Source organism: Thunnus thynnus, chromosome 1, assembly GCF_963924715.1.
Source record: "Thunnus thynnus chromosome 1, fThuThy2.1, whole genome shotgun sequence".
NCBI lineage: Eukaryota > Metazoa > Chordata > Actinopteri > Scombriformes > Scombridae > Thunnus > Thunnus thynnus.
In genome coordinates, this window is record NC_089517.1 from 21,901,372 (window position 1) to 21,920,974 (window position 19,603).

Consider the following 19,603-nt stretch of genomic DNA (forward strand, 5'->3'; position numbering starts at 1 on the left):
GTCATTGTCCAATATTGTCCAAATACATAGACGTTCACTAAAAATATAATAAATACCAAAACTTTCAGAATATATTGCAAGTCTGTCTTCATTTCTGTCTCTCACGAACAACAAAAAACTTATTTGTCACTGAGTAAAGTTCAAACATACACTAAACTCAGAGTGTTGGCACACCTTTGTGTGATAGTAAAAGTTTTATCGCACTGTTCTTATGGAAGCTGCTCATCCAGTGATCCAAGTGATCTGCTGAGTGAAACCCAGAAACCTTTAACTTTTCACTCAGTGGAGTTATATAGCTGCTTCATGAGAAACGCATGTTACTTACTATTTAGTCATGTATACATATATTTTCTCTACCAATGATTTCTTTTACTTACACATACATACCATGCACATGTGTCATTGATAGTACAGATTTATTAGCATTTCTATATTTTTTGTCAATCACTGCATTTTATTATAAAACACAAAACAAAAAACACCATAAATATGCAATTAAAACACTTAACTGTACCCATACATTTATAACACAAATTCCCTAAAAATCAGCTTTTCCACAATAAAAAGATAAATCAGAGCTTTCTTAAAATCAGGAAGACTTTTGGACTGCAGAAATCCTTCATGTGTAGTTATAGTTTAACTCAGCCATATTTTACATAGCCTCTCAAATTAACCTGCAGTGTACTACTCAAAGGAACATTTAGCCGATTTTGAAACTTATGTTACTCCTGTATGAGCCAATGTTCTCTGCACTTCTATCCAACTGTTAGTTGGATAGAAGTGTGCCTTTTTTACTAAAAGAAAAAAAAGACACCTCTAACTTATCTGACAGTAGTTGATAGTGGACAAACAACAGCAAGGGTTTGGCTGTTGTATTTTTTTCTTGGGCTTCTCTGCCTGATAAGAGGTAACTCAACAGAAGTTCTGTTGGTTGAGGCAATAAAGATAAAGCTAGATGGGTGGAAGTACAAAGCTGGAAGTACCAGGTGGATCCCACCCACAGCATTTGTTCTATTGAAACCAAGTCGATATGTTCTGCCGTCAACTGTTGTTGCTGGATTCTGTTGCAGATGACAGAGCATTTAGTGTGCCGAGATACGTGACAACAGATAGCTTGGAATTTTCATCAAAGAAACAAAAAGTACCAACTGGAATGAAAGGGCAGTTTCCTACTGGTTGTTTCTGTAAACAAATGCTGTTAACTACCTGGGCAGTGATGTGCAACAGTAATACATTTTTTGTTGTTATAACTGGCTAGCAAATCTGCTAACAATTCCACTATCATTGTTTGTTAATTGTGCATTTGACTGGTACATGCAAGGTCAGTGGTGTTTAGCTATTTGACAGGGTTTACCATTACACCTATGCTGAACTGCAAACCTGTACGTATAGGGACAATTTCTTTCAATAGTGGACACCAAATTGGTTGTAGATTTATTTTACATAGATTTTTTATAGTCCGCAAGCACAGGCTAGACCTGCACATAATTAGAGGCAAAATGTTCCTTTAAGACAGCGTTAATCAGTCACATCTCTTTAAGGCTACCAAGCTGAACGTTACAGGTTTAAAGAGTCCACGTGGAAGTACAGGTTATTAAATCATGGCTAAGGTGCTGAGGTGTTTAGAGTAAGGCGTCTGTGAGCACCGATACCCCTGTTGTGGCTGTAAATGGGAGGTACTGGTAGTGAAGTGTGTGACCCAATTCTAAATCAACCTCCATTGCTTAAAAGTGACTAGACAGATGACAATAAAGTGTAAAAAAAAATATGCTTTTAAGGGGACATTTAATAAATTGTACAGAGTCGTACAAAGGCCTTAATGTTGGATACAGCTTGGGGTTGATTTGGAATTGAGTACAGAGCAATAGCTACTGCCTTTTCCAGACAGAACTGGACAGGAAAGTCGGCATGATCAGAAACCCGTGGTTCAGCTGCTTCCTTCAGGCTCATCAGGGTTGGACGGCAGAGAACAGACACCTACATCCCGATTTATCCAGCGCTGGTCTGCTCCTCTCCTCTGGCTTTCCTGTTGTTCTGTGTACTGGCTCAGCAGGGCTCCCACCTGCTCCTGGTCATTAAATGGACTGGGACGGAAACTGGACCGTAACCATGCTCTGTACTGGGGACAAGAAGATAAGATTTATCTTACATTGTACCTTAATGACTAAATATATTTACTGCATAAAGCCTTTGCAGCCCCTTGAGACTGCTTCACGTTTTGTTCAACAGGCAAATTCAAAAAATGTTTTTCTTTAAATACTATTTATACAATAAATTGACACTTGATAAAAATGACCACAGGGCTCAATATTGACTACTGCTGAGGTACCTTTGAGAGTTCTTGGGCTTCATGGCTTTGTTCTTGCTATGACATACACTGTGAACTGTGGGAAGTCATGTAGACGGATGTGTGTTTTTACACAGTAAATCATATCCAACTTATAGTATTATCAAAGTCTATGTAGTATATAGTATAGTATTATCAAACAAAAGGGGATGTATTTAAACTCAACTTGATGTGTCAGAGAAAATGGTTTAAAAATTGTCTTTTCATGTCATTATTATTAGATAGTGTGTGAGGATTAATTAGAAAAAAACAGAATTGATGAACTGAGTTGCATAATAAAATGGATGGACTACTTGTTTGCCATTGGTAATAGAAAATGCTAATTATCTTACTCAACAAAATTACTTAGGTGGGCTCCTATTTGATACATTTAAGCATTGTTTAAGCTGTCTTTTAGTGCTAATGATATAGAAAGAAATTCCCATAATCCATACTGCTTCAAGTCCATAAATATTGCATTGCTTGATGTTTAGGGTTTGTTTGTCAATAACACAACATATTTTGCCTTTCCACCAGCCTCGAATTAACCTGATTATGTTAGCTCTGAGTTTAGTTTTTGGCACAGCTTAATTCTGAGTTCAATGAGTTTTTTAGATTGAAAACTGTCTTTTTGCAAAGACGCCTATCCAGAATTACAACTGGAAATTTTTAAGTTTGAACAGAACTGTACCCAACATAAACAGTGTGTCATGATATTGTCTGGTTCTAGTAAGTAAGAGGTAATTAAATAGAAAACAAAATAGTCTACACCGACACTTTCCGGAAAAAGACAAAGAGCTTTTATTCAAATACTTCCAAGGAACTACTTCAGCACTTGTTTCCCTGGACACATTCCTGCTTATATTGTCTCCTGAAGCTCAGGATTTCCCCTTAATTCAGGTCACCGCATTTCTCTAAAATTGAAAATTTATAGAAGAATTTTATTAAATACATCAGCAAAGCATAAATTTGGTTGCTTGGACCTGTTGTCCCTCATGGCAGGAGAATCTGACTGATGGTTGTCTAGTCTGCTGATGAACACAGTACAAGACAAGTTGACAAAAACTGAAGTGGTGATTATGTTTGTACTGGCAGATTTTACTGAATTTTGAACTTCTATCCATTAGAACAGCGGGAATAAGATGCTCCACTAAAAACTTTCCTAGAAGTTTATAATTCTTATCTTTGCTTTGGGTACCACCTTACTTCCTGTAAAAATATTCAGTGTTAGTTCAATGACAGCCACCGGTCAAGAAAGCAGTTGCAATGTCTAAAAAGATGTCCAGGAATTATTTTGTGCAATACCTTATTATTTACGAAATACAATGAAGTGAAAGTCACTCTGAAAGCAATACATTCATCTTCCTAAAAGTAGTATTCTCACTCTCAACTTAAAAATGCCAAACAGTGTAGCATTGACTCATAATATATCAACACAACTGTAAAGCTGAATTAACAATCAAAAGCACCACAGTATAAAGATAACATATCAATAAGCCGACTGATATCAGGTGTTGTGCAAGATTGTGTCAACTCTCATGGTGTCATGAAAAAGAAAATGAATCTTGTTAGAAGCCACAAAGTGCTTTCAAGTGTTGCGCATCAGGTTATACTGAGAATGAAAATGTAAAATTGATATCAAAGGTAAAGAGGATGTCAGTCACTTATCTCAAATCATAACCTCAAAAACAATTTAAAGCTGAGACAGAAACTGGGGGAAGGCTCAAATATAACTTCAATTAGTTAATAGCACAATTGCTTCAACAGATGTTGCAAACAACATCCTATTAAGTACAATACAATATATTCAATACAATAGCAAAAATATTCAGTCTTAACTTTGGTATTTACCTTGTAAACAACATACTTGCTTTTCATTCTTTAGTTTGAAGAATTAGTAAAATACATCAACTTTTTAAGAAAAGGTTTTTGAAATGGCAGAGTCCCACTATTTAAATTTTTTCCTCCAACGACTCAGTGATCCATTTACAGTATAAAAATTTTTTGGTTGGACAATTTTGGTTGTTCTTCTGTGACCTATCAATCTCTGCACTAATGGAGTGTTGTCCTGGTGAGTCAAGCAGCATACATAATTCACTGATTGTCCTTATCAGTCTTCTAGCTGTCAATAAATACCATCACTCTTTTCTTCACTAACCAAGCTGGAGTTCTTCTCTGGCCTTTTTGCCCCTGTGTGGCAGTAAACGGTGTTGTTACAGCTGCATTGGTGATTTGTGGTAACTGCAAATCACAGTATTCTGAATGATCTGATCCTCTACAGTATGTTGATGCAGAAAATATTAATACATTTTAATTTTTCTGCACACAGTAACACATGTTGTAGTATAAACAAAACAACAACAAACTCTGTTTTCTTGAGGATTCCTCACTTTCTATCTGAGGCAGATGTGAGAAAAGCACAAATACAGGAAACCCGTTTTCCTTTAAATCTCTGAAATCAATGCAAGACCTACAAACAATGAGCATCAGTCATGTGATGTTGCAAGATGCTGACAGTAATGCTGAACACGTGATGAGCAGTACCAAGCTAATGCAATCCCAGCAAACCCCCTGCAGTTCCCCTTCTCTACTCAATGGCTGGGTCAGTGCCATTGTAATGGAATCACGCACTACATACCTCCAACTAACTAAAATACTGCACAGAGTGAAAGGCTTTGAACAGCCACCTGCTGTGTGTGGCTCAAGAGAAAATGCAAATACAAATTTCAATGTGAAAATATGGCTAATATGTGGCAACAGTGTCCTTGTCTATTGATGTCTTCAAATGTTTGAACCAATCATTTTATTAGAAGTATGCATGCATCTGTCAGATATGAACATTTTGGTGGTATGAAAAGAATGCTAAAAACTTTATCAGACTAGACTAATATTTCCTTTCAATGGTAATATTCTTCAAAGTGAAAGGTGACAAATCAAAACTATGAGGGCAAGTATTTGTCTTTAAAGAATCAATTATGTACCTTGCACACCAAGACATTTAAAATTCACATTATAGGTGTAATTAACACCCCGAAATTCAGGACAAAGCAAATTAGAAAAACTCTTTAAAGCTATGCTATACAAGATTTGTTGGTTGGTGTTTGTAAACACAGCATTCAAAGTCGGACCCTCCTCCCTGGCTTGGGGAGGCAGAGCCAGAGCGAGAGAGAGAGAGGTCAAGTGAGCTAGAGAATGAATGAAGAGAGTGAGCGGCACTGGCAAGAACAAAGCCGTGAATCAGATACTGTAATAAAACTTGATTGTTACAGTTATGTTGTAAAGCACAAATAAACCTGCACAATGTTGCACCTCCGCACAACCCTGCGGGGAGGTGCAGCATTGCTAGATTTTATGTGAATGCAGAGCTTCATCCTGTCCATGTGTAGCTCAGCCCCACCCTCGGTCAAGTAGACACACAGATCTGCAGCTCTTTATACATCCATGATAGAGAGACAGAGAGCAGTGCAGAGCAGAGGAGAGAGATGGAGAGAATGATGTAATCTGAGTCCTGATCTCACACCCTGCGTGCTGTTATTGGCTGGGGGCTACACACCCACTGCCCAAAGGTTGACGCCCAGAAGCATCCCAAACACAGCGAAATAATAAGAAAATACAGGCAGAGGGCAGGGTCTCTGTAGATAAATACACTGCCACACAATTCTAGTGGGTCATAAGTGATGATTGAGAGGGATTATTTTTGTATGAGTCTACATATTGTTTTTTTTTAGGAAAATCCTGCATAGAATACCTTTAAATTACTTTTCTAAACACATAAATACTAAGAGAATCAAACCTGGGATGTTTCTACCATATAGGAGCTTGTACATGTGACACTGACGTAAAGTGACTATTTGTTTTTGACATTTAAATGAACAATATACAACATGTTCCAGTATCTGTACTCATCGCAAGAGTGGCATTGATCTCATCTCACTCTTGGAAAGGAAGTATGTTGGCCAATTTCCCAAAATGTTGAACTATTCCTTTAAATTACAAATACTTTACAAATACGCTTTTACACTCAAACCAAGGTCTCCTCATTTGATATTAGATTGATTAATATTTGGGGGATTTTTGAGCCATTTCAAACAACAAGATGGGCATATTCATTTATCTGCACTGTGCTGGTGGTTAGCTTCTTGCTGTAGCTTAGAATCTAAGCTATAGCAGCTTAGCTGCAGATTTGATGGTTTACTGTGAAACAAACAATGGGAGTTTGTTGGTCTCTACAGGAATAAACAATGCACAAACTTATACAAAAACATTTCACAGAAACAACTACGCATGACATGGTCCACTGCATTTGTCAGGCATGTCTTGTTCCATGACATCAAGAGAGTCACGATTAACAGTTAACAGGTTAACCACTGGTGGTGTATGTGTAGTGTGACGGTTGCATACCTCACCCCCTGTGAGTTCCTGTGTTTGCCTTACAACAAGATAAAGCACACAAACATTTACAGAAAACTACTAGAAAAATGGCAGTAAAAAGGGATAAAATATGGTGTTTCAAAATATGAAAATATTACATGTCACAACTTAGAATGCCTTTGTAATTTAGGTTACAACACAGCAATATGAAAAAGTGGGCTGGACACTTTCTGAAGGCACTGGGTGTGTACATTCATCCTGTCTGTGTTAATTCATATATGTACCTCTGAGACTTGTGTTGTCTGGTACTCCTGCAGCTGCTGCTGGAAGCCATAGTTTGGGCCGACAAAAGAGCGAACAGCTTTGACCGCAGACAGACACTCCTCCCAACTGTAGTGGGTGACAGTCATCAGGTAGGCCACCACCATGGTCGTGCTGCGGGACACACCCGCAAGGCTACAGAAACACAAAGCGCATGGCTTGGTCATTGTCATTAAGTAACTGGATGTTTAACACTTGAATAACTTCTTACTGGTAAAAGGTAAATAACAGAACAGTTACTGAACAGTTCCTAAACTGTACCTTCAGGTACTGTGTAGGATACATATGTACAAATGTAATAAAGTATTGTGAAAATGCTTCAAACTGATTGCTGATTTGTTCTGTTAGGCTTGCTTTCTGTTCAATCCTTTGAGTCATACTGGGATGAAAGGTTACATTGACATAAAACCTACCAGTGAACCAGACAAGATCCACCATTGAGGCGACATTCATGGATGAAGCTGATGCACTCCTTAAAATGCTGTAACCTGGAAAAAAATCAAAACAGAAACTTATTATGTTACTAACTACTTTTCAAGTTTGACATAACTGATATACAGACCACATTTTCTGTGAAATGGAGTATGTAATATAATGTTTTTTTTATTTAAAACATTATAACTATTAACTATTTCTCAACAAATCAGGAAACTACCTGGCTTTTACTAAGGTACAGTAGAGTTGCATACGGGTTGTAAAGCTAAAAATAGTTGTCAGGTTGTTAAAGGATATGAAAAAGGACACCTCGAACTGAAACTCCTGAGATGAGGCCCTGACTTTGTGTTTTAAATAGGTTGCTGAAACTATGATATATGTATTACTATTCTGACTTTTACTGTAGAAAGTAACTCTCAAATATAGTGAGAAGGCTCAGAATGAAGAGAAGCAGTTTTGATCGATGTTAGTTAATTGGAAGAACCAGAAGTGCTAGTGATTTTTCTTACTCCAACTTGTCATGTGAGAAAGAAGTCGGTTCAGACTCTGTGGTAGACCAGAGCACAGACAGTAGGAATAGACAAGGGAAGTAACATCTTGTTTCTGTCTATCTGCAAAAATGACATCAATTTCCAGCATGCATGTATTCTGTGTCTAAAAAAGATTAAAAGAACAAAAATACAGCAAACAGCTCCCTGCCTTATGTTGGATTATTCATGTTTATACGTTTATACCCCCAAACTTCAAAGTTATTTTTCAGAGGTTATATCAGAACAATGTGTCACTCTTATACAAGCCAAATGAGAGCTAAGAAATACTAACCACACAATACAAAAGTAATTGCACCCCCTTCCAAAAAAACACAAAAAAAAATGCTGCAAATTAAATAGGAGATCACAGAAATGTTCAAAATGTGAGGCTTCTCTAAAGGAGAAATTCACTCAAAGTGAATCCAGACATTCGACTCCAGACAATGTGCTGCAAATGAACCTCAAATCTAGTAGTACACTGTCAGGAAACACTGATGGTGTTTTGCATAATCAAGAAGTGCATGGCTGATAGCGCAGTCTCCTGGGGAGCAGATGCTGGTTACTCAATAGCAGACAGAATAACAGACTGGGGCTAAAATAGACTGTCACTTTTTCTTTTTTCCTTCTTCCTGAGATCCAAACTCCTCTTCAAAAGATGTCTCTTCAGCACTTTGTTCTGTCTTCCTAGCACAGAGATTTCCGGCCTTCTTGTTTAATATGCAGAAAATTACCTTGTGACAAAGTTTTGAGGTTTTAACCAGCTGAATCCAGAGAATAATACTGAAACAAAAAGTTGCTGTCGAGGTACTGTATATTCTAAACGTATAAAAAGTGCTTCTGACAATCCGTTATATGGTAAGATTGAATTCAGTATGCATAAGAAATCATGATTCAAATGAAAAAAATCTATTTAATCTTTTGTGCAGACTCATCACCTGACACAAATGCACATTTTATTTTGGAAAACTTTCATGCAAATGAGTTTACACCTTCATGGTCAATGCACTGTGCATTACAACCAAAGCCGGCTTGTCATGAGAATGTTCACATAAAGGGGAATCCCTGGCCCTCTATACATATATATGTACATGTCAGCAACTTTACAAAATCAACATATAAGTAGATTTTATTTAAGTATTGTGTATCAATTCAGAGGCTGCTGACATCACATCACTGCACTGAGTGTCATTTCTACAATAACCTTAATGACATCAGTGGTGAACAAGGCGGCATTGATATGTTCCATTTTGTTACTGACATTTAATCTTTGGCCTCTCAGTATCCACTGCATGCCTGACAATAATACAAATGGATTCTTCTAATCGCATGGCCCAAATTTGTTTCTTTAGTTTTACCTATTGAGGTTTTTGAGTTTTCCCTTGTTTCTTGTTTTCATATGGTTGGCTGTCATTTTAGTTATAGTCTTTACTTTGGAGCATTTTGAGACGCTAACTGTCTTTAGAGCTATACAAACGAACCTGACTTGACATCCTGACATTAATACCAAAGTACAGACATGAGAGCTTTAAGAAAGTTGAAGGGTTTTCAGACAGCCTCAAATCGCCACAGTTGCTGCAAAAAATATAGAGCCTATGTGAGAAAGATGGTCTTTACTGTGGACCTTACACATGGGGGGGGGGGCAACAGACCTGGCCATAGGGGCCCCTAGCTGGTGGCGAGCATGGTGGGGCGGCAGTTGGCCTCACCACTACCATCAGTCAGACCAGTGATTGTGACAGAGGGGGTTTATTAAAGCTCTGGGTGGTCGAAGCAAACAGCCAGATGTCACACTAAGGTTTCCTTCCTCTGCTGCCTGAGGGAGGGACGCCTGATTGCGACACTGGAGGTCAGACACCTCCAACCCAACCCAATCAGCAACATCCAACCAAACATTAAACCTCAATTCTCATTAACTTGCATTCAACACTGCACTATTTTCTTTTTCACAAACTAAAGCAACTAGAGTTCCTCATCAGCCCCAAGAAAACTTCAATAACTGCAGAACTTGAAGTCACACTCTAATTTCTGGGAACCAGCAGAGCCTTTCTTCAGTGCTTACATGTGCATATACTTACAGTCAAACAGCAGCCCTATACTCTTTTTTGTATCGTTATTATTTGGACTCTCTTGGGTTGGCTTTTGAATTGAGAATTTTGAGGAACACCATTCAATCTAATGACCAAATACTAATACAGGTCATCAAGTTTATTACTCAGCCCCCCACCACCTTGGTATAGCCAATTCCCTTAGTGTCCAGTCCTTGTCACTCCACTGTTGACCTAAGGATCATGTAGAGAGCAATGTGCTTCCTCCAATGCACACAGTGTCACCAGCAGCTATTTTTCACCTGTCAGCAAGGAGCTTCACAGGAAGGGTTTATTGCGCTGGACATGTATCAAACCTGCTCTGAGAAATCACCTCTTCCCTGTGCAGGAACCCTGACCAACCAGTAGAGGGTACTAGTACAGCAACAATGACATGACCTCTCACCAGCTCCATTAATCTGACTTCTACAGGGGTCGCAAGGCTTGAGACAGCTCTATTACATTGATGTTCAACCCACAATGGTCGATTCTGGTTCCTGCCCTGAGCCTGTGTCCACTGTTTGCGTACCATGAGGTCAAAGAAACAACATAAATGCTATGACTAATGTGTTATGTTGGTGACTTCAGCAAGGGCGGAGGGACAGCTCATGCCTCTTTCAACACTGAGTCTCCCTCCTGATGAATAATGACACACTGAACACACTTATTCCATCTCTCTCTCTCTCTGCCTTTCTCACACTTATGCAAACACAGACATTAAAATTGTTGTGTTGCATTAATTAGTGAATAAATGTAACACTACTGCTTTTCTTCAAATACCTACATGAGATTGACATGATTAACTATCTAAATACATATAGAGCTACATGGCACTCTGAACTGTACTGCTTGAACTGATATACTCACAGTATGACTCAAACAAACTGTTGTTGCAAAAAGGAATCACCAATTAAGAACAAAAAAATCAATCAATCAGTTGCTGTAAAAAACCTTCATCTTTTTAACGGTTTGTGTTGAGCTGTCACACCCTGGGACCACAAACTGGAGGACAACAGTGTCGAAACCGTTCTGTGTGACTCATCAAGGAAATTCACATGGACAAGGAAATATTAAATCTGAGGTATAAGCACCATGGTGTGTGTGTGTGTGTGTGTATGTGTGTGTGTGTGTGTGTTTCTTTTTTTACTCACAGATTCTGGCTGGAAGCATCAGCTGCATGAATACAAAGGTAAGTCATGTCCTGTAAGACATAAATGAAAAACTGTGTGACAACCCAGAAGAATTTTTTTATCTAAATATATGTAGAATTGCGATGCTAATGTGTTGCAAATAGAAAGACATTGTACACTTTTCTATTTTTCTGCTCACTTAGTGTAGTTGTTTACTATTAATGCCTTCTTGGGATAAAGCTCACATATGACGTATACACTGCTCAAGACACCTGGATGAGACATGCTGAACATGTGGGTTTCTCAAAGGCACAGGGGACAAAAAGGATGTCTGTAATAAATATTTTAGTCTCTGTGACAGACACTAAGAGGATGATGAAAAACTAAGAGATCATAGCACTGAATAATACATTTAATGTCTTCAAATTCAATATCTTACACATAAGTTATTGCCTGGTAAATACACCAGATTTGAGTGGCTAAAGAAATTTCACAAAACATATGCTCCTGTCCACACACACAATCACAAAGACACACACACACATACATTACAATGGTCCATCCCTGGCACAAAGTCTCTTGCTCCAACTGTAACTCATCACCACCCCCAGCTGGCTGACATGACACATCACATTATTAAATAGGCTTACACAATCATACCAAAATGTCCAAGTAAAATTCTGACAAGAGATTCATAAAATTTTGAAGACATCAAAAAACACCAGCCGACGTCTATTTTCCACTAACCTCAAACACAGGCTTAGCATTGTTGTACACAGACAGGATGTGGGTGATGCCATTCTGAGACAGACTTTCTCTGTTTTCTGCATCTGGGACAAGGACAGAGAGGGATATATCTCATTTTTTTTGTCAGCAAATTTCACACCACCCAAACACATCAACAACACTGACCAGCTATGTTACTAGCTGCTGCAGAGGCAGGTCTGTGGGCTTTTTACTGTCCTGCAACATCATTTGGTTACAGTTAGGCCTGTGGTCACTTGCTCCTGTCATTTGAACTAATTTTAGCCATTGTGCTTGTTGCCATCATGAGGAGCCGAGCCATCATCACAGCAGCTAAAGTTAGAAAGCTCCAAATGCCACATTAACTGCCCAGGGATCAAGTCAGGTCAGACAGGGATACCCTAAAGACTGTTGATTCCCATTTAATGTGAAGCAACACTTGATTAATAGTTATGTTGGTTTACTTAAAAAAGGCTTTCTAGTCTCTTAATGCCTTTTGTCAATACAGGATTTGTATCGTTTTACTAAGAAAACTATGTTTGACAGAAGAACTACTCCTATCTTCACAAAGATGTTTGATATGTGCCTTATGTTATATTCTTTATGAGTCACAGCGCTTAAATCGAAATGAAAACAATTCACAGCGAATATCGGAAGTGGGCTATGACTCACTCTTAGGTATACAAATCACAAAAATACTCAAAAACAACATATTTATTCATTAATATAAAAATATTCCAATAGTAGGAAAACAAAAGTCCAAAGTTTTGTGCCTATACACAACATTACAGGGTTTTCAGATTTGATATGCTACAGTAACTTCTTGTCCAATTTAGGAATAACATTTGGAGAAATACTGTGTTCTGCATTAAAAAGCCAATAAAATAAAGATATGGTTTAAGGCACACTAATGGGAAACATGCAGTTATGGCCTATAATGATGACCTCAGGTATTCAAAGCCTGGTCTGACCTGACTATTCTGTACATATAAAATTTAGAACATCAAATCAAGTTACATTGTGTTTTTCTTACCTCTTATATTCCCAAGGTAGAGCCCATCAACAACCTGTGAAGCAGCAGTCACAGACATGTTGCATTCAGGTTAGACATTCATTACAGTCCAGCTTCAAAAACTTCACTTGAAAGGAACAAATGTCCTGGGTTGAGCAGGATTGGATTTAAGGCTTAAGGCTTAAGAATAGAGTGCAGCAAAGGAAACATTCCCTACAGCCATACAAGGCCTGAAGCATTGATGCATGATTATCAGGACAAAGTGATGAGAGGCAAGCTGTACAACTTTGGTACTAATAGCATGCAGGAGCAGTTGTCTGTATAATAAAAGGAAGGACTAACACAGATTGCACACTGTTGTGTATTTTACTGGCAATTAAGAAATGAAATTCAGATGTTTATCTGCCTATGTGAGATAAAAAAAAAGAAAAAAAGAAAAAAATCCCCCATGTTAGTGACTCAGGTTTCAAAGAGATCATATAAAATGTGTTGTAAAATGATTTTCTTTTTATATTTATTAACATATACATTAAGCATCATTATAATTATGCACACTTAGCAGTCAAACTGCCCCCATAATTTAAAAAATAAAAGGCAACGTCATAGTATTATAAGTGGATGGGCAGATACAAATGTAGCAACAGAGCAGTGGTCTCAGTGCCTTGCTTGTGGACACTTTAGCAGGGTTGAAGCAGGGTGTTACAGGAAACTCAAACCAGGCCTTTCAGTTCAGGGCCAGTCTCCCAACACATCTCACCACCCTGCCGCCCCTGTGTTGAGTATAATCACTTGTATCAGGCATAACAGAATGGGACTGCAATGAATCCATCACAAATCTAGAAAACACATATCTTGCTTTTGTCCCTGAGGTTCCTGTCCTGTCCATTTTATATTTTTTATTTATTTAAAGTAATTCTGGGCAAACTTGTAGTGCTACATGTACTCTATTTAACAGAGTACACCTTCAAATCATTATCTCAGATCACAAGACACACATCTGCTGACTGTCCCTATTGTATGGACAGACTATGAATTCAAGGCTATTGTAAATTCTACAGTAAATCACACCTTTATTAACTGTCACTAGCTCATTTCAGCCTTCTTAACACTGCTTTGTGTTTTTGTGATGTTCTTCATAACACTGTTACCTTATTTTGTTTTATTTGTGTGCCTGGTGTTGTATTGTCCTGTGTGCAACTTTTTATGCTGCCATCCTAGTCAGGTCTTCCTTGTAAAAGCAGATTTCTGACCTCAGTGATTTTTTAATAGCTGGTTATATAAAGGTTTAAATAACTCGTGCTTTTGGGTGTCAACAGATCTCAAAATAGATGCAGCCAAAAGACTACGTGATATCATTGTAGGAACAGAGCAAAACATGTGACGTGATTGATTGAGGAGAGGCACCGGCTACATTTTCTACAGTTCCACCACAAGAAAAAAAAAGCCACGGACAGCAACATAACACTTGAGCATGAAACAAATTCAAAGCCTACCTTATTCATTCCATTGCCCATGATGACTCTGAACAGTCTGCGATGAGCTATAGCACTTTATTACCTAGAGCTGCTACGATTTGTTAACAAACATGGACTTTGAATCCACAAAACGCGAGCCTGGACTGGACTAAACTGGACTTCAGACTCATATAGGCTACAATTAAGGATAAACCTAAGTCGCTATGTTTGTCTTCTATGTCGCAACATTATTAAGGACAGCTACCGCGGCTAAACAGTAATGTTTTTATTTCAGCCCTGTAACTTCCGCTCGGCTGCACCGACAGTTCCGTCATGCTGTATCGTCTTCCGGATTGTTTTGACGTGAAACAACTGCAGCTGCGGGTTCATCCGGTAAGTGACATCATCACAGCATGTTACAGTCAGCTCAGCTGCACCAGATGGAGGTTTATTCAGATGGGAGGAAAGATTATTATGAGGAAACCATAGTACCATGGATGGATGGATGGATGGTCAGACCTATGATGAAGGTGATTAAGTCATGAAACAAGATAATCAGGCTTTTCCATTTTCCTCTTTTTTTTTTTTTATCGGAAAATAAGCATTAAGCATGCGTTAAAACCACTAACTGTACAATGTCTACAAATTACAGTTAACTTTAGTTCTTCTCATGTACAAAGGGTAAATATTTTGATAACCACCTTCAGCTGACTACATGGGCTGATTTTCAGGAATACACATTGATGAACAGAAAAATTTAAAGAGTCATAATTTACTTATAATTCCGGTGTAAAAACTGGTCTGGTTTGCTATTTAAAGATTCCCTCCAGACATAATTTGTGTCCAGTATAGTTTTTCACACAAAAAAAGTTAAATTATTTTGTTAAAATCCTTAAAATGACATTCACTCCCTCTTCCTCATTAAAAACTCCAGAATATATGAATATGCAAATACTGTAATATTTCACAAGTGTATCTGCTGGATGCACTGAAGATGTCTCCTTCTTCACTGGGAAGTCCATTCTCAGCATTCTTTGTGCACTGGAGGCTTCAAGTTTCCACATCACACTTGGTGAAGTTGCATACTGGACCATGATTGGCTACAAACTAGTTGTGATGTCACAAATCCTGCTCATTAGGAACATGCCTTAAACTTAGATTTTCCGTGAGCACAAAGACTTTCCTCCTCAGCAGATGAATGTAAAAACATTGGCATTTGAAACTTCAGGAATTATACTGTCCATCATAGAGAAATACTTAAGTCAACTTCCTCACTTAGCTTAAACTGTCCCTCCGCTCAAAAATGTGTTTTACTTGCTGTTACTTCAGTTGGATGTTTTGAGTTTCACTGTAACAGAATAATGTGTGTGCAGAGTTTGACACTCGAAGGCTGTTTTCACAGTCATCTGCTGAAAGGGGAAAAGTTTGCTCATTGAAAATCTGACTTTGAGAGGTGGGCCTAAGGACATGATTTATAACATCACAACTAGTTTGAAAGCTAATCATGGTCCAGTATGCAACTGTGGAAGCTTGAAGCTGCCAGTGCAAATATACTGGTAATGGACTTGACAGTGAAGCAGTTGTTGTTCAGCGTTTAACTTTTGAAATGAAAAATATTTGCATACACATACATTTTGTATTTTTCCATGAGAAGGAGATGTAGGTTTAAGGATTTTCAATGAGGTAATCGGTCTTTTTTGTGGAAAATCCATATTAGACACATTAATAATCCAAGCAAATATCTTTCATGCCTGGAGGGGATGTTTAAACTACTATCAACATTCAGTTCTTTCTTCTTTTAAAGAGAATACTTGGAGCATCCTAATAATTATGAATCAGATTAAATATTGGATGGAAAACCAAATAAGCAATTACATTTAAATAACATGATTAAATTTCAAGTCTAGTCATTCTTACCTGCATTTCTGATATGAAACAGGAATTCAATGTGAAAGCATTATTGACATAGGAGTCAGAAAAATGTACACAGATAAGAGGGAGAGGTTTTATCAGGTTAACAATTTTTATTCTTATTTCTATAATACACAATGACCGTAAGAGGAAGTGATCTTCCAAAATGCACAGACTGAGGTAAAGTGGACAATTGATAAGTACAGAAATATAGGTATTCTTGTATCATTGAGTTGGTCTGCCTTTATTTTCAAGTATGTGTCATGGTCCTCTGGGTCCTTTACTTTTTCCACTGTTTGTTTTCATAGTCCCAGTGGGCTGAGAAGCCCTCCACTGGGTTGATTCTCATGTCCAGCATCCTCTGCAGCTCCTTTGCTTTGTACTCAGGGTCAAATGTGTGCGGGACAGCTCCATACACTGCAAAGATACAACACCGTGTCAAATAATGTGCTTAATTAGACTGCAAGCAAACAATAGTACAACATTAGTAAATGCATTCTTTTAAGTGAAAAACAGAGGCAGCAGTAAGATCTCACATCATTGCCATTTTATTGTTTACCATACTTACCATATTTTCTCTGCCAGAGCACGACCAGGCCAGTGAAACCGATAAAGAACAGCATCCCTCCAACCACAGACTTCCACTCTGATGATCCCTTGTTCATCTCAGCAAAGCTCTGTTTGAAGCTGATGCGGTACACTGAACATTGGAAACACAGAGTTAGGTGATGAGTGCAAAACTTACAGTTAAATCATTAAGAAGTTACTCTTTATATTATTACAATATTTGCTGATAATAAAATAAATTTGACAAACAGTCAAACATTAGAGCATGTCAGAAAAACAAGACTGCAGTGCAGCAAAGTCCTACATGCAATCTTCTCCTCATTGGACAGAGCAGCCCAGGACCCCTTCTCCTTCTCCTTCAGGGACTGCTGCTCTGGGCTCAGGGCCTGGACATAGCAGATATCAGGGAGAGGGTTCTCCCGCCTGTCAAAGTAGGCAGGGAGAGTATATTCCTCTACCTTTGCGACACCTGCCAAGGATGACAAAGAGTGGCTCATTAAATCTTTTGTTTCTTGATAAAAAAGTAGTACACCAATTTAGTATTGCAGTCCTAGCAGTCCTATAACATTGGACTCACGATGCACAATGCAAAAACAAAAATATCACAATTGATGCAGCAGAAGCATCGTTACCTTACAGCTATCATATAATTGGTACATTGGCAGTTTGGGGTGAATAAACATCAATGGTCCAGCAGTCAAATTTGAGCAGACTTTTTGCTTCACTTTTTGTATGAACACTATGTCAGGCAGTTTGTTTCATTTTTAGTTAGAGTCTGCTGTTAAATATTGACAGAGAAAGTACTGGAGACTGCTGTGAGAGTCCATTTTTGAATCTTAACTCTGTCTTATTATTCTGCGAAATAATAATGAAAGCTAACAAAGAAAACACATAAATTTTGTTCAGATTTGGTTGAGGATGTGCTAATCTGTGAAATCAGCTGGTGTGGTGTTTGGTTTTGATAAAAACCTGCATGCTCTCACCTCTCCATTTCCCATATTAGTACTTATTATACACATTAAATTCAATATGAGTCGATATTTCCACATATATGAAAGGGTAAATGCCAACACTGAATAAATGTCTAGCATTGCATTTTTAATTAACTGTGAAATAAAGTAACCTGTAGTCTGTAGTATCAGGATGAGTAAAAGTCCAGCTCAATGTGCTTGCAGCAGATTGACAATAAAAGCTGTGCAGATACAAACACTTCAATCAGCTATGCACTGGCACACTCACATAGGGTGCCAACTTAAGATAAGTGCCAGCCAGATACATAGCAAACGTGTCAGATTATGTTGAGACAGAAGCAGGTCCCTTGCACCTGCCAGATTCACATTACAGGATGGAAATGTGCCTTTAGGGAAAAATAGGAAAACTATTTCCAAAAATTCTAGCCCCACCTTAAATATATTTATCGAAAAACCTATTTGTACTCTAAAAACATATTTGACAATGATTTGTATTCTGAGATAAATGAACCCACTGGGCATTTAAAAGGTCACTGGGGATTTATCTTCCAGGAATCAGACGCTTATCTCAGTGACTCATAGGTAATGGTTTATGTACAAATTTCAAAAGTAGTGTTGATTATATGGGGCACAAACAAGATCTGTTGTTGACCTTATGGGGTCATTTCATGTGATACTCACCATGTCCTCCACGAAGGCAGACAGATGTGGAAATGGCACGTTTGCCAACAAGGCTAAGGGCTCTAGTGGCCAGCATTCTGTGGAAATGTTATATAGAGCGATAAGCAAACCAATCCAGCACATTTACACACAATTAAACACGTCAGCATATTTACTAATCCTCTGTTGAAATCTTTTGATCTTACAACAGACCTTTTGTAACCTTAATATATAATATAATAATAAATGCTCCTCTTTCATCAGGTGACCACGTATGTAAAGTATAAAACAGTTCAAACAAACCGTCTGTCAAGGCTGCTTATAGGGCACTTCATTTGTCAGAAGTGTATAAAATGATACTTTCTTCCAGCGGTTGACAGTCATTTTAAATGCTTAATGCCATTATTGGAATTTAAAGGTCTCGTTTCTTATATAATTAATAACAATTCATCAATTATCCAGACATGAGTTCACCTACTGCTGTTAAGATAATGCGTCAAAACTAGAGGTCTAGCATAATCGTTACATCGAGATGCTAGGTTAATGTTAGCATTAGCTGCAAACACAAGGTCATAGCGCCCGGGTAAGTATAATCACAGAAATACTATTTTTGGAGACAACCCTGTACAATTCAGTTCTTTCCCGCTGATTGAAATTACGTTTATACGAGTCCATGCTCAATGACGGAAACATTTACTGTCTGCGCAACACATCTGCATTCATGTATCTGCTGCTACAAGCTAACGACAGCTAGCCGGTAAGTACCCGTCCTAGCTCCGACGGGCTTTGACAAAGTCACTTGTATAAAGGTGTTTATTTCGGTTAGAATAGACGATTATACCTTGGATTACTTCAACTTTGCATACATATAATATCACAATGTTAGTAAGTAGTAAAGTGCGATATATATATGTAGGATTATAAAGATGGTTGATAAAAGAAAATACGACCTACTGTCTCTTCCTTGCTTCTGTCCGCCGATGGTCTAAAAGGAAGCGTGACTGAACGGAAATACGTAAGTTACGTTATAAGGAGTGTCAACCAGTGTCAACCGCCTTATATTTTTCTGCACCCGCATTCCGTGAAG

General features: G+C 38.1%; 2 protein-coding genes across 3 annotated transcripts; both read right to left on the bottom strand.

Annotated features, from left to right (window-relative positions):
- Positions 1-399: 399 nt before the first annotated feature.
- On the bottom strand, positions 400-14,784 carry dusp22a (dual specificity phosphatase 22a). Its single transcript, XM_067590980.1, has 7 exons — positions 14,447-14,784; positions 12,975-13,008; positions 11,945-12,027; positions 11,219-11,268; positions 7,432-7,506; positions 6,982-7,153; positions 400-2,119 (listed from the first exon to the last, which is right to left on the bottom strand). Exons 1-7 carry the CDS (start codon positions 14,465-14,467, stop codon positions 1,928-1,930), a joined length of 627 nt encoding a protein of 208 aa, XP_067447081.1. The 5' UTR covers positions 14,468-14,784; the 3' UTR covers positions 400-1,927.
- Positions 14,785-16,411: 1,627 nt separating this feature from the next.
- cox4i1 (cytochrome c oxidase subunit 4I1) lies at positions 16,412-19,583 on the bottom strand. 2 transcript variants are annotated; one of them, XM_067591026.1, is made up of 5 exons: positions 19,471-19,583; positions 18,538-18,614; positions 17,190-17,354; positions 16,887-17,018; positions 16,412-16,735 (listed from the first exon to the last, which is right to left on the bottom strand). In XM_067591026.1, the coding sequence occupies exons 2-5, from the start codon at positions 18,611-18,613 to the stop codon at positions 16,599-16,601; spliced, it is 510 nt and encodes a 169-aa protein (XP_067447127.1). In that variant the 5' UTR covers position 18,614; positions 19,471-19,583; the 3' UTR covers positions 16,412-16,598. The 2 variants fall into 2 exon arrangements, with proteins under 2 accessions (XP_067447127.1, XP_067447136.1); XM_067591035.1 differs by having other exon boundaries at positions 19,467-19,582.
- Between the last annotated feature and the right edge of the window lie 20 nt (positions 19,584-19,603).